The 13,678-nt window shown below is 48.1% G+C and overlaps 1 protein-coding gene and 1 long non-coding RNA gene across 11 annotated transcripts in view; both read right to left on the bottom strand.

Moving 5' to 3' along the window:
- Window positions 1-13,678, bottom strand: part of IQCE (IQ motif containing E) — a 46,202-nt gene that overhangs the window by 29,405 nt on the left and 3,119 nt on the right. For 6 of the 10 annotated variants that reach the window (XM_038539612.1, XM_038539608.1, XM_038539609.1 and 3 more), the window contains exons 2-6: window positions 10,950-10,997; window positions 9,541-9,586; window positions 6,157-6,285; window positions 5,497-5,631; window positions 3,934-4,004 (exon numbers count right to left, since the gene is read on the bottom strand). In XM_038539612.1, the coding sequence (XP_038395540.1) occupies window positions 3,934-4,004; window positions 5,497-5,631; window positions 6,157-6,285; window positions 9,541-9,586; window positions 10,950-10,997 (429 nt within the window). The remainder of the gene's footprint in view (window positions 1-3,933; window positions 4,005-5,496; window positions 5,632-6,156; window positions 6,286-9,540; window positions 9,587-10,949; window positions 10,998-13,678) is intronic. The other 4 variants (XM_038539616.1, XM_038539611.1, XM_038539614.1 and 1 more) reach the window with 2 other exon arrangements.
- Window positions 1,337-3,927, bottom strand: LOC119872167. The gene is made up of 2 exons (XR_005360671.1): window positions 3,633-3,927; window positions 1,337-3,215 (listed from the first exon to the last, which is right to left on the bottom strand). It is a non-coding gene; the product is annotated as an uncharacterized LOC119872167 (long non-coding RNA).

The raw sequence follows: 13,678 nt of genomic DNA, 5'->3' as shown, positions 1-13,678 counted from the left end.
GAGGGAGAAGCAGGCTCCATGCACCAGGAGCCCGATGTGGGATTCGATCCCGGGTCTCCAGGATCACGCCCCGGGGCAAAGGCAGGCGCCAAACCGCTGCGCCACCCAGGGATCCCGGTGTCACTAAAACTTATCAAAGGCTAACTAATGTCCACTTAAAATCCTTGTCCTCAGCTAAGGCTCAGGGGGTCAAGAGCAATGGCTCCTAAGTTTTTACCAGTCTGTGGTGAACTGAGGAGAAAAGACCATGCTGTCAATTTTCCCCTAACCTAAGCTGGTTCAATCCCACAGCTGCCCTGTACTTAGAAATTTCTCCCTCCTTCTATTCTGGACTTCACCCTTTTATGAAACAGTGATGGCAAGGAATTTTTCATTTTTGTTTTCCATGTCCTCACTTGAAAAAGCTCTCTCCCAAGTGGTGAAACCCCACAGTACAGAGAGCATGAGGTTCCAACAGCAGTGATTAGCCGCTGCGGCCAGCGCCCATACGAGTAGCCAGTGTACATTTAATCAGCTTCCAGCATCAGCCTGCATGTCAACAAGCCAGTCATCCTGGAAACATCCTTCTCCTTTCTGGAGTCTTGTGGCGCGTAGCAGAGAGACAGCATCTGAACAAAACTACAACCGGCCAGCTGACTCGTAAAGTGCACCCACGTAGGGTGGCCTGGCAGGTCGGCCACATGCCCACCATTGGCCAGTATTGCTCTGGGGCATGAGAGTTCCTGGCACTCAGTGAGGGCTTAATGAATAAGTCAGTTCATGCACAGTCATTGGGAAGAAGAAATCGAATAGTGGGAATTCTGCTTTGGAAATGGGGATACACTCACTGTTCTCTTTCCTCCTGCTCTGTACAGTGAAAAACCTTGGACATAGTACGTAGCACAAACAAAAGGAGCATCAGAAGGGGGGGAGAGAAGAAGCAGACTAGCCTGGGGCTCAGGACCCAAGAGAGGACCACAGAATCCCCTCTTGTGCCTTACACACTCTCAGTGGAGTGCAGAGGATGCCAACAGCCTACACGAGTCCACAGACACAGACAGGAAAGCCTCTGCTCCCCAGCAGGAAAGGGGCAGCCTCCCTAGGCAGAAAACTCACAGACAACAAATGCTCCACCTCGGACAGACCCTGCAGAACAGAGCGTAGCCCCACCCCTGTCAGCAAGGGCTGAGTGCAGAGCCCAGCCCCCACCCCTTACCCCCACCCTCTGGGTTGTAGCAAGGCTCCCAGCCCCTTTCTTGCTGAGGGAGAATGGTGGTCAGAGGAGGCCCGTGGGAGGGTCAGGACTTTACTGTCCAGGGTAATGAGGCCACACGCACAAAATAAAATGGAAGAATTATATCACGGAATACCAAAAATTGTATTAAATATAAATGATCTAAACAAACCACCTGGAAGACAGAAACTGGCAAAGTAGATTAAAGAACATGACCAAGCATATGCTGTCTACAAGAAACTGACTTTAGCGTAACGAGACAGAAGGTGGCAGTAATAGGATGGAAAGAGTGGGTACATTATCATCAGGCAAAGCTGATGATACGTCACATAGTGACTTTAAGGGTCAGTCCACTGAAGAGACAGGGACCCTAAATGCATACACACCCAGCAAGAGAGTGTGAAGACACGTGACAAAACTGGAGGGGAAATGAAACCTATGAGCACAGTGGGGCCTTCAACACTCTTCTCTCAGTGATGAGCAAGCAGCTGGACAGAAACCCGGCAGGGGTGCAGGGGAGCTCACCCTGACACCCCAAAGGGTTTGACTGCCTGCACACGACACCCTGCCTGGCAGCAATGTACATGCTCTCTACTCTGGCCCGTGGCAAAGCTGCAAAGGGGCACTCCCTGAGCCACACAAAAGAAATGAAACTACACGGGATGTGTTCTGTGGCCATAATGAGTCAAACTCAATTCAGCAACAAAAATAACGTGAAAATCTTTAAATTCTCAGAAATTTAACAACACAATTCCAAATAATCCACAGGCCAAAGGGTCTTCGGGGAATTAACACATCAAAAAAATACAACAGGGACCCTAAATGCATACACACACAGCAAGAGAGTGTGAAGACAAGACACTCAGACAAAGACACAGCTGGACCAGGGCCGAGTGGAAGGAGTCACTTGTATGGGCTGCTGTGGAAGGCTCTCAGGGCAAGACACTGATAGAAAATACCAATCTTAAGAGGTCATATGCTCTTTAATTCCATGTATAGGACATTATCAGGATGCAAAAATTATAGAGATGGGGAGAAAAGTCAGTGGTCACCAGGAGTGAGGAGTGATGAGTGGGGAGGGGAGGTGGGTGTGACCACAAAGGGACAGTTTAAGGGACAGTCTGGAGCAGCATGTGTGTTGACTGTGGTGGCGGGTATGTGAATATACACACGTGGCAACATGGCATGGAATCCAACACTCACACTGTGCCCGTGTCTGTGTCCTGGTTTCGATACTAAGCTGGCGGGTAGGGGAGACTGGTGCTGGGTGCAAAGGACTCTCCATGACATCTCTGCCACTGCCTGGGCGGTCTACATTCCTGGCCTCCAGCTGAGTACCAGGCGTGGAGTGGTGGCACGCGCATGGGTACCTTGCTAAACTCTCACAGTGACCCTGTGAGACTGCCCCTTTATGATTGCCATTTTTCAACAGGAATCGGGAGGCATCACTTGCCACAGAAAACTGATCCCAGAGCAACAGAGTCATGGAAGTGACGTTCTCTTCTCTCTGCATTTAGGAGCTTAGGCTGATTTTTTTTCCAGAAGCCCATAATGTTAAGTTTGAATAAAGTCAGTATAATTTTACCCAGGGACCCAATTCTAGCCAAAAGGAGATTCACGAGTGTTGCTGCAGTGATTATTCAGAGTTCAAAATGAGGGTTCTCCCCACGGTATGCCTGAGAAGCAGTTGTCCAACATGTGCTTACAGTTTCGAAGGACAAGGGAGTTCGGGTGCATGGAATAGCACTTTAACCGCCAGGCGGCTCCCATGGGTGAGGAGTATCTTGGTTCTATCTGAGATCTGAGCATCTTGTTTGGACCGAGACAGAAGGGCTGCATCTTGTCCACAGCGGCCTAGACCACATGCTTCTCAGGTAGGATGGCTCACAGACTCCTCTCCACAGCTGTGCCCTGGGCGTGCTAGCTGCCCACACCCCGCTTAACCTCGGGTGCCCAGAGGATCCTGCCCCTGGATGAAGCTCAGCTGGCGGAGATGGTAGGGCTTGAAAGAGATTAATGCTATGTAAGGGAGTGAACCCTGGCCTCTTCTCCAGGGGCACAGGAATGCAGATGAGCACTAAAGAACAGTGTGGCATTCGTGGTTATGGTGATGGTGACGAGGATGGTGGTCATTTATCAGTGCAATTCATACTTTAAGGATGGGAGATAGCATGGGAAAGTAAAAGCAGCCCTGGCCCTGGGAGGCAGATGGCCTTGGTAGAAGTCTTCATTCTGCTACTGGTCAACCTTGGACAGACTACCTTGTCTGAGTCTCAAGGTCAGCACTGGCTAAGAGCCATGCACTCCCTCCCAGACTCCTGTAGAGACACACTGAGTGAGGGCATGTGGAACATCCGGTAAATGTGAAACAGTCACACACATGGGGGGCTACTGATAATAATGACACCAGTGACCTTACCCGATGCCAAATCTCTGTGCAGAGGGACTGTGAGGTCAAGTCTGTGTTTCCCCTGCCTCCCTGCCAGGCTGCGAGAGCAGAGCACAGATGGAATCTACATACTTGGGGAGGCCTCTTCTACAGTGGTGCTAGGTGGGACACCCAGCTTCCATGACACGGGGCCGGGGTTTGAACTCGGGTGTCCCTTCAAAGCTCATGTTCTTCCCGGGCAGACATGTCAGCACTGACCCCGACCTTCCCCGCTGTCCTTGCAGAAGGCTCTTGCTGTCGAAAACCAGCAAGGGATAGACAGAAACACTACCTTCTTCAGTTCAATGATCTCGTCATACATGTCTTCCTTCTCTCTGTAGATGAGGGTTCCAGGAACGTGACCTGGAGGGGGACAAGCAAATGTTGGATAAGATCATCTGAACAGTAGATAGAATTCTTGGCTGTACCTGAAGGAAAACCTGGAAGTTGACAAAATTACCTTTTTTAAAAAAGGAGGCTTAAAAAAAAAAAAAGAGTAAAAATACTTCAACACTTTTAGCCTGACCGCCATACTCCCCGCAAAAGTAAGGAGACTAAAACTGAGAGTGATCCAGAAAGATAAAGCAGGAGGAAATGGAAAGGTGTGAACACAGGGCTCACATGCAGGAAAAGGAAAGAAGGGGTCAAAAGAAGTGGTAAGTTCAAGTTTTTAAATAGCAAACCAAGTAAAAAGGCAATGAACAACACCCCTTCCAATGTCCAGTGAATGAAGTGTAGTGAATGAAGCATACTCTGGTTTCAGGAGGATACTTAATATATTAAGACTCTAGAACATTCAAGCCTAAAGTAGAACACAGAGCCAGCAAACACAGGGAGGGGGTCAGCTCAGGGGGCAAGGTGACATGGGCTCACCACGCTCCCTGCACAAGTCTCCAAGGAGAGCAGTGAGAGCCAGGTAGGAAACGTGGATAAAGGCGAGACAGAAAGGCAGAGACAGGACAACAGACCCAGCCTTTCTGGTGAGATTTGGGCTTTTTATTGTTTGCAATTGTTATTTCTAATATTGTTTATCCAATAGATTTCTTTTTTTTTTAAATGTATTTATTTATTCATGAGAGAGAGAGAGAGAGAGAGACAGACAGACAGACATAGGCAGAGGAAGAAGCAGGCTCTTAGCAGGAGCCCAATGCAGGACTCAATCCCGGATCTCAGGATCATGATCTGAGCCAAAGGTAGCTGCCCAACTGCTGAGCCACCCAGGCATCCCTATCCAATAGATTTCTTTAAGATTTTATTTATTTATTCATGAGAGACACACACAGAGAGAGGCAGAGACACAGGCAGAAGGAGAAGCAGGCTCCACGCAGGGAACCTGATGTGGGACTCGATCCCAGGTCTCCAGGATCAGGCCCTGGGCTGAAGGTGACACTAAACCGCTGAGCCACCTGGGCTGCCCCCAACAGATTTTTTTTTTAAGATTTTATTTATTTATTCATGAGAATACACAGAGAGGAGAGAGAGAAGCAGAGACACAGGCAGAGGGAGAAGCAGGCTCCATGCAGGGAGCCTGATGGGACTCGATCTCGGGTCTCCAGGATCACGCCCTGGGCTGCAGGCAGCACCAAACCGCTGAGCCACCGGGGCTGCCCCCCACAATAGATTTCAATAAGACTCTAAGCTTAGGGAGGCAGGCCCAATTGGAGCCCAGGAAGATACCACTGTCCACATTAGGGAAACTGCTTTCTAGGAGGCAGAGTGGACTTGTAGGGTCCCTGTCCTCTCTCCATGATCTCATAGGGATGGAGCCAGTACAGGAAGCCCCAAATCTCATTATGTCAAAGCACAAATCTCGGGCTTTCCCTCCTTGTGGCCTCGTCACCATTAGCGTGCTCACCGTTGCTGGCGGAACGCCTGAGATTTGACCTCTTCATTCTTAAAGCTTCTGTCAGATAGTCGGGAGTGCTGCTCGGGGGGTTGGTCCATGCATGCTCCAAGGTCAGGTCTGACTTCAGGGGTTGGGTCAGACTTCCTGGTTTGAATGTGCACGGATTTAATAGGACAGGACAGATAAATGAAACAGGAGGTTTTGCCCCTAATAATCAATCTTCGTGGATTGAGGAAAGTTTAAGTCAACCAGCAGATACTGACAATCTTGGTAGGCTGATAGATGTTTAATCAGCAGCTCTCAAAAAACAAAGCCCAGTTTTGTAGCATCTACCTATTTCCATGGTATAAATATTCCCACCACATCCAATTTCAAGCTGGCAGTGTGACATCGACCAGCTCACAAAATTCCTAGAAACTGAACAATTGGCTCCTGCAAGCCAGTAGGAGCTGGCCACGGCCAGCACCGCTGAGACATCCTAAGACTCAAAGGGATACAGTGTCACACACGCAAACCATCAGAAAGCACACTTAATGCAACGTCTTTGAGAGGATTAAAAACAATGTCATTCAAATAAGTCATATCAGAAACTCTATCCTAAATTACCACCTGCAAGTCCTAAAACTCTCCTCTGGAGCAGGAAAAGTTTCTGTCGGAGCAACCACATACCTTGCTTTGTGCTTCCCAGCCACAGCTTCTGTGGGGTTAAGGACATTCTGTTACCAAGAGGCATGCTTGCTGCTGTCCTCAGAGATCTCCAGGATGCCACTTTTCGCGGTTTAGAGTGATAAGGTGACTCTGGAAAGCCAATATATGGTTTCAGAAGTGCAAGATATCAATGCCCCCTCAACATATGTGCTTCAGAGAGGCAAAACAGCATACTCACCAGAACATTCTGACAAAAGTCAAAAACACAGCTATGATATATGTACATATACTTATATTTCTTTTTAAATTCCATTATAAAGACAACATAATGGGAAATTTGTCTAAAAACACAAATCCTTAATTCTACCAATATTTGACGTTTTCAGATGCATGTGTAGTTTTACATAGTTGTGATATAATGAACATACAATTTTGTGTCTATTGTACTTAACGTTGTAAAAAATGGTCCATTTTGTGACATAAGCAATAATATCAAGAACTTAATATATTAAAAAATCTAGAAGAGGGGTGCCTGGGTGGCTCAGTGATAGAGTGTCTGCCTTTGGTCCAGGTCATGATCCCAAGGTCCTGGGATTGAGTCCCACATCAGATTCCTTGCAGGGAGCCTACTTCCCCCTCTGCCTATGTCTCTGCCTCTCTCTGTGTGTCTCATGAATAAATAAAATAAAATCTTAAAAAAATAAAAATAAAAAATCTAGAAGAAATGAGAAAAAATGACCTTTCTATGGCATTTTTAGTTTTATCAAAACAAGGGAAATGTTTTAAAATTCTTTTTTTAATCTGGGATTTCATCTCTTTAATTCTGGAAGATATGACAAATTTATGGAAAAACTTAGTTCGTCATAAAACATGTTTATAATTAGCAAAGAAATGTCTGTCTATAGCAGGTCCCAAAAAGCTAACATTTTTTAAATTTTTAAAAAACTTCTATGTTTTTTTCATGGCTTCAAAATTTATGAGAAATTTCCCATTATGATTTAGAACAGGAGAATAAAGATACATTAGACCTGGATGCATTTTCCCTCACCGGAAGATGAAAGCCTTCCAAATTTTGTTCATTTAAGTGCTCATTTATAAAGTAAATTAGTGGTTAGTAAAACAGCTCCCCAAGTAACATTTCCCTCCTAAATGTATGCGATTCATCAACAAATAGTAAGAATTCCTCAGGAACATGTATACGCGTAGACCAAAGCGGGAAGTACGCTGGCGAGAAGGGCTGCAAGCACCAAACCCCCACACCTTGGAAGCTACAAACATGCGAAACTGGCTTAGGCATTACAGAGAAGTAACAAGCTAAGGGAACAGGAAACGCAATTGCTGCTGTCGTAGCCCGGGGAATCCAGACAGAAGTGCACCTGCTGAAGGGGCGTTCCGAAGGCCGTGAAGGGAGATCAGGCCAACCAGTGTGAGGCCACGCCAGCCCAGGGAAAGAGGCGTCAGAGCAGGGGGACAGGACACTGATAATCGGCACTGGTGCTGGACGAGAGGCCCTGCTAGGCCGCCAGGAGAAAGCACGAGAAGAAGTGGGGCCGCTGAGGTTCAGCAACCCTCTCGAGTTGTGATTTGGGGGTTCTCACCATTGTATATTACATGAAATGCAATTCTGACATTTGCAGAAATCAAGTTAAAAACAATTTGATTTTTATGATTTTAAACACTCGAAACACTGACTTTCAGTAAGAATCATGAAAGATGCTGTGACATTTACCTTAGGTACCTTGTAGCCAAAAAGGACTTCAAACAAAATGGTTCTAAAACAAGAAGGGGGCAGCCTGGGTGGCTCAGCAGTTTAGCACTGCCTTCAGCCCAGGGTGTAATCCTGGAGTCCCAGGATCAAGTCTTACATCAGGCTCCCTGCATGGAGCCTGCTTCTCCCTCTGCCTGTATCTCTGTCTCTCTCTGTCTCTGTCTCTGTCTCTTTCTCTCTCTCTGTCTCTCATGAATAAATTAAAAAAAAATCTTAAAAAAAAAAGTAAAATAAAACAAGAAGGATTAAAACACAAATACCACATTTCTACTTCATATGGACTGTCAATTTCCTCCATGGAAGGAGAGGAGACATCAAAAATTCAAGCTGATAGTTTCTTTCTAATGCTTATATTACTTTGTAACATAAAACATGCTTCTCTCCTTTGCTGGAATTTATCGTTCCAATTATGTTTTTCTTGGGCTAATAGAAAAGTCCATTAGTATTCTCTGAGTGTGTCACATACATGACACAGTCTGTTTGAAATGTACATGTAAAAAAAAAAGAAATGTACGTGTATGTAAAAAACATATATATAAAATAAAGTCAGGGACAGCCTCAGGTTTTTGAGTCGCAAAAGGAAGCCAATCCAGGATTCAAACTTTGTCATAAAAACATTCCTAAGCATAAGATTCACATGTGATTGGTTCACTGTGCTCTAGAGCAATGTCAGACAGTTGAAAATGAGAGAGGCCGGGCTGGCCATCTGGACTAACTCCATGCACCACGGACTAAATGCCTGTGCCTCCCATAAGCCTTACTATGAAACCTAAAGCCCTAATGTGATCACATTAGGGGGTGAGGCCTCCAGGAGATGGTTGGGTCATGAGATGAGACCCTTGTGATGGGATTGGTGCCCCTATAGAAGGGACCCCACAGAGCTCCCTCACCCCTTCCTCTGTGTGAGATACAATGGTAGTGGCTGTCTACAGCCCAAAAGAGGCCTCACCAGAACTCAACCATGCTGGGATCCTAGTCTTGGGCCTCTGGCCTCCAGGACCATAAGAAGTAAATGCCTGTTATTCAGAAGGCACTCAGCCGCCTGGGTGGAGGACCCATCCCCACAACCTGGTTCCCCGACAGGCAGCCACATGCTTGCCCACGGCCAAGGACAGTGTCTCCCGGACAGATCTGCCACCCCTGCTGAGGATGGGGAACAGAACCTGCCAGCAAATGCAGCCAGGGAGAGCCCACAAGAAAGCCACTACATCTGCTCAACACAGTGTGCTGACAACAGCTCTGACTCTAGAGCCAAACCCCTCTGACTCTAGAGCACAAGGCCCTCTGGCCACAGCAGAGCACAAGAGAAAGGAAAGAGCACAAGAGGCCAGAAGCACTGCGTCTACCAGAGGCCCCAGGGACAGCAACCACTCAGGAGCCTCAGCCCCTCATCAGGCCTCCTCCCATGGGGACCACTGGGGCCACGGGGGAAGGCAGGGACCCCAAGAGCGCCAGCTCCAAACACCCTAACACAAAACAGAGCCAAGCAGTGGAGTGTCCTAGCTCAATGACCCTAAGTGTTTGAAGAAGATATTCGTGATCTTTCTCCCAAGATGCCAGGGAAGGACAGTTTCTGAAAATCATTTTCTGGGTTAAACTAAAGAAATTTGAGGGATGAGGGGCCTGGTCATACTTACTTGGTGATGTGGGTGGAGGTTTGTGGAAACTTTTCCTTTTTGCTTTCTGAAAGAAAGAAAAAATGAGGTAAAGCATGCCCAGCCTTCTGGAGCAGCCCAGCAGCCTCAGGTGTGAAGCACAGGTGTGATCAGGATGGGTCAGGGCAGGTGCAAGGGCAGCGAGATTCACCCAGCAGAGATGTTAGCATAGTCTGGGCCAAGAAAGAAACCCATTGCAAAGCAGGGCGACCCCAGGAAACGTAATGAGTACAGCACTCTAGCTGGGCCAGGTCCCTGGGAGCTCTGGTGACACCACCTAAGTGCAGACAGGAGATACCACACAAATGGTGTATCTGTGACCACGCCACTGTCCTCATGTCAGCGCCTGGAGCACCAGGGTGTGACTGTCCATGAGGGCAGATTCAACAAGAAGAAAGCCTTATGAATAAGGCACCTGCGAATCCTCCTGGGGAGGGAAGGTCCAGCAGAGGACAGATGTGTTGGTTCACCATCTCCCGGGCCAACCCTGATGCCAAGTGCAGAACTGGGCACCAACTTGGTTCTCCTACCCACTACTTGCAGGCTTGGGAAATGACACACCTTTGGCGCCTTGTTTTCCTCAACTGCTTCCCACTAGACAGAGGATCCCCTTTGCTTCCCTTCTGGTAGAAACAATGAACTCTACATTCTGAATTTTACCCAGTGGACGGGCTGGATCCCTACTTCTCCAGGGGACATGTTGGGCTCCTGTTCTCAGTGGTGTGGAGGGAACATCCCTAACTCTGCAGAGGTTCCTCACGACAGACAAGGAACCTATGAGGCTCTTGTGGAATGGGGATCTGCTGGGGCCACATGCCCTCAGAACTCTGTGCAGACGTTTGTCTGTGACCCTGCCTTTTAGACACACGCTCCTTGTGCTCTTCTTTCCCAACTGCGTGGCTGGTGGGCTTTTCTATCCAGCACAGCTTCCCAGATGAACCCAGAGAGACCAGGATGGGGGCTAGTTTGCCTGGAGATGCTTCAGCCTAGCTCCCTGCACCCTGGGGACTCCAGGGGCCATCTGGCCAGGACATCATGCAGTGCCAGGGCTGTGGCTGCCAAAGGGTCTCTTTCTCACCCGGAGCCCTCTCCTGACTGGGGATCCGGAGGGGGGTGGTGCAGGTTGTAGGCCAAAACTAGATGCAGAATAGGAGTTTACAATCTGCCTCAAATATACTCTGCTCAGGACTAACATCTGGATACAAGTTTTAAAATGATAACCACAGTTGTTTACATCCAACTAAGGGCTGAGTAGCATTTGGAGTTTGTATTCCAGCTCCAAACACAACATTTGTGGGGTTTGACCTGGTGCACATGTTTGAGTTACAAGAAAAGGGGCAAAATAGCCTAGCTGGTGCTAGGATATGTGGCTGCCCCTCAATCACACTCACCGTCTCAAAGTCAGAGTCAAAGGTAATTGCAGATAGACTGTCATCTCCCTAGAAGAAGAGATGCAAACATTGAAATTTTAGGGCACCTGCTTGGCTCCCTACAGTCATATACACAAGGTAGAAAGAGCTCATCCACAGCTATGGAGGCAGAGACTCAAGAAATTCAGGACACACGAAACAGGTGGTGGCCAGATGGCTCCATCCAGCAGAAGGAATGGGTGGGGGACACAGCACAGAAACCCTGCCTGAGGGGCTGCTCTGTGTCTGTTGGTCCAGAGACACCATTTTCAGGGAACTGCTGGGTACTGTTGATAAAGAAACAGTTCAGGATAAAAGGATTTCGTTTTCTGCACTGTTTAAATGTGCTCGCATCACCTTCACATCAAAACATGAGGAATCTGTAACTGGATCCTATAAGAGCAAATCAAAGTCATTTTAAAAAACACATTCATTCATTAATACATGCATTATTATTTGGACTAATAAAGCTTCCTGCCCTGGACTGGGGGTTGGGGGTATATTTCTGTACCACCTAATTTCAGTAAGTTAGGAAATAAAATCTGTACCACCTAATTTCAGTACTAGGATGTCATTTCCCAAAAGAAGAGTGTTTCCATGTTAACTCACCCAAGTTTAAATCCTAAAGAGAGAGAGAGAGAGAGAGAAAGGAGGAACAAAATTTAAATCCTTCAGACTGTTGTGTTGCTGATTGAAGTTGCTGCTGAGAGGACTGCACGCCCCTCTTGTGAACCAATGACACTGCGTCTGGCTGCTGGGGTGAGTACGTCTCAGCGAGCCATCCATCCATCTGTGGTGGAACCCACTTACTATCCTAGGGGGGGCTCTGATGCCTTCTGAAAAGCACAGAGATGATCCAAGGCTGAGCATCAGCACTTTGAGCAATAATTCTGCTAGCAGATTGAAGGTCCCCTGGAAACAGGACCGCGGCGGAACATGGATCAGGTGTTGCTATACAGCCTCTCTGAGACACAGTCTGGACTAATGGTGCAGCGGGACTTGACGTGGGACCAGGGGGAAGGTAGTGTGCTCAAATAAACAGAACCTTTTATCAGCCACTTAGATTTTCGATGTCACTAAACGGGTGACGTTTTCAGGCGTAAAGAGCACATGCCCATTATAGAGAGGAGTTTTCTTTGAGCAAAGTGGATTAATATGATGTGCGGCATTAAGGAAGGGAAGGCAGAGGATTTGATGTGCAGATCCTGTTCAAGACCAGAGGAGCCACAGCAGCAACCATGTCCTGGTGCCCTGGCATCACAAAGGACACACCTGCCAACCGCACGTGTGAACCCCCAGGAAAACTACATACAGAAGCCAAAAAAAGTTTCTCTTGTGGAGACTCATCATTATGACTTGTTCTGAATAAAACCTTGAAAACTGTGTAATAACCTGAAGGCTCAACGAGGGATTGAGGTTATGTGTGTTACCTTTCTCTGCAACAGGTCTGTTCACCCACCATGCCTTCTCCCCAGCCTGTCCCCCACCACGGGTCACCACCTGTGCCCCACCAGTCAGATCTGGAACCACAGAGCCTCCTCAGACCCGCCCCTTCAGTCCCCAGGAGAGAGACCACACACAGTGTTAAAAACAACCAAAGCATTAATGGTTGATTCCCTGAGCATGATCCACGCTGCTGCAGGCTGGCGAACTAGACAGCACCCATTCATGGCCCGTCAGGAACACAGGGGCCTCTGGGCACTGGGCAGGCAGGCAGGGGGGTCCTGCAAGACCGGGAGTAGCAGCAGGCCTCTGGGCCAGCTGTGATGTTGGCCACGCCACCAACCCTCCGCAGCTCAGCTGCCTTGACAACGGAGGACATGTTCCTCTACCAGATGTTTAAAAGCACTGGAAGTATACATACACTAGTAATTCAACCCTGGAGCAGAAGATATGGCATGTCCAGGAGATGCAGGGGCCTCTAGGGACTCAGTACATGACAGAGAGGAAGACGTCTTCCAGAATGGTGAGGTGAGGAGCTTGGGTGATTGTCTCAACAAACAAGAAAGTTATAAAACAAACAATTGGTTGAGGTTTCTGGAAATTGACCTAAAGGCATACAGCAATAGAGAAAGATTCATTCAAGAAAATTTACTAAATCTGAGGAAGAATCTGAGTGAGAGTCTGGGGCACTCCTCGCCTCCCAAGCTCCATCCCATAGAAACTCTCTACTTCAGAGAGACCTGCTCTAGGTGGGTGCAGGCAGGATGGTGGGGAATGGTGGGGGAGTGTTCCAGAAGTAGAGTGTAAGCTCTGCCCCAGGTGTGGCAGGCTAGGGATTCTGGGTCCCCAAAACCCCTAAGCCAGTTTGCTTGTAGGGCAGAGGTTCCACACAGGGAAGGTCAGGCCCAGAAGGACAGCACCCCTCCTGGAGCAGAGGTGTCACTCCAGGAGAAGCATGTGGCCATCCCCACTGCCAGTTCTGTGCAGTAGCACAAAGGTCCTTTCCCGGGGGAGAGGCAGGTCAACACTTGTGCCCAAGGGGACTGGCTTTATTTGTGGCAGGTAGTGGAGCATCTTCATGCTTCCCTGATTCCACTGCCAAGTCGAAGACCACAGTGACACAATGGAGAGCAATTGCAAAGCCCCCTCACGGTGCAATCATACCAACAGAAAACTAACCAGCAGAGCAAGCAGAACTACAACAGGCCCAGGAGAGCCTTCCCAGGGTCATGGTCAACCCTGAGGCTCAGGGAGGCTGCCTACAAGCA

Source organism: Canis lupus, chromosome 6, assembly GCF_011100685.1.
Source record: "Canis lupus familiaris isolate Mischka breed German Shepherd chromosome 6, alternate assembly UU_Cfam_GSD_1.0, whole genome shotgun sequence".
NCBI classification, from domain to species: Eukaryota; Metazoa; Chordata; class Mammalia; order Carnivora; family Canidae; genus Canis; species Canis lupus.
The sequence above is the reverse complement of the archived record's forward strand: the minus strand, read 5'-3'. Positions and strand labels throughout refer to the sequence as shown.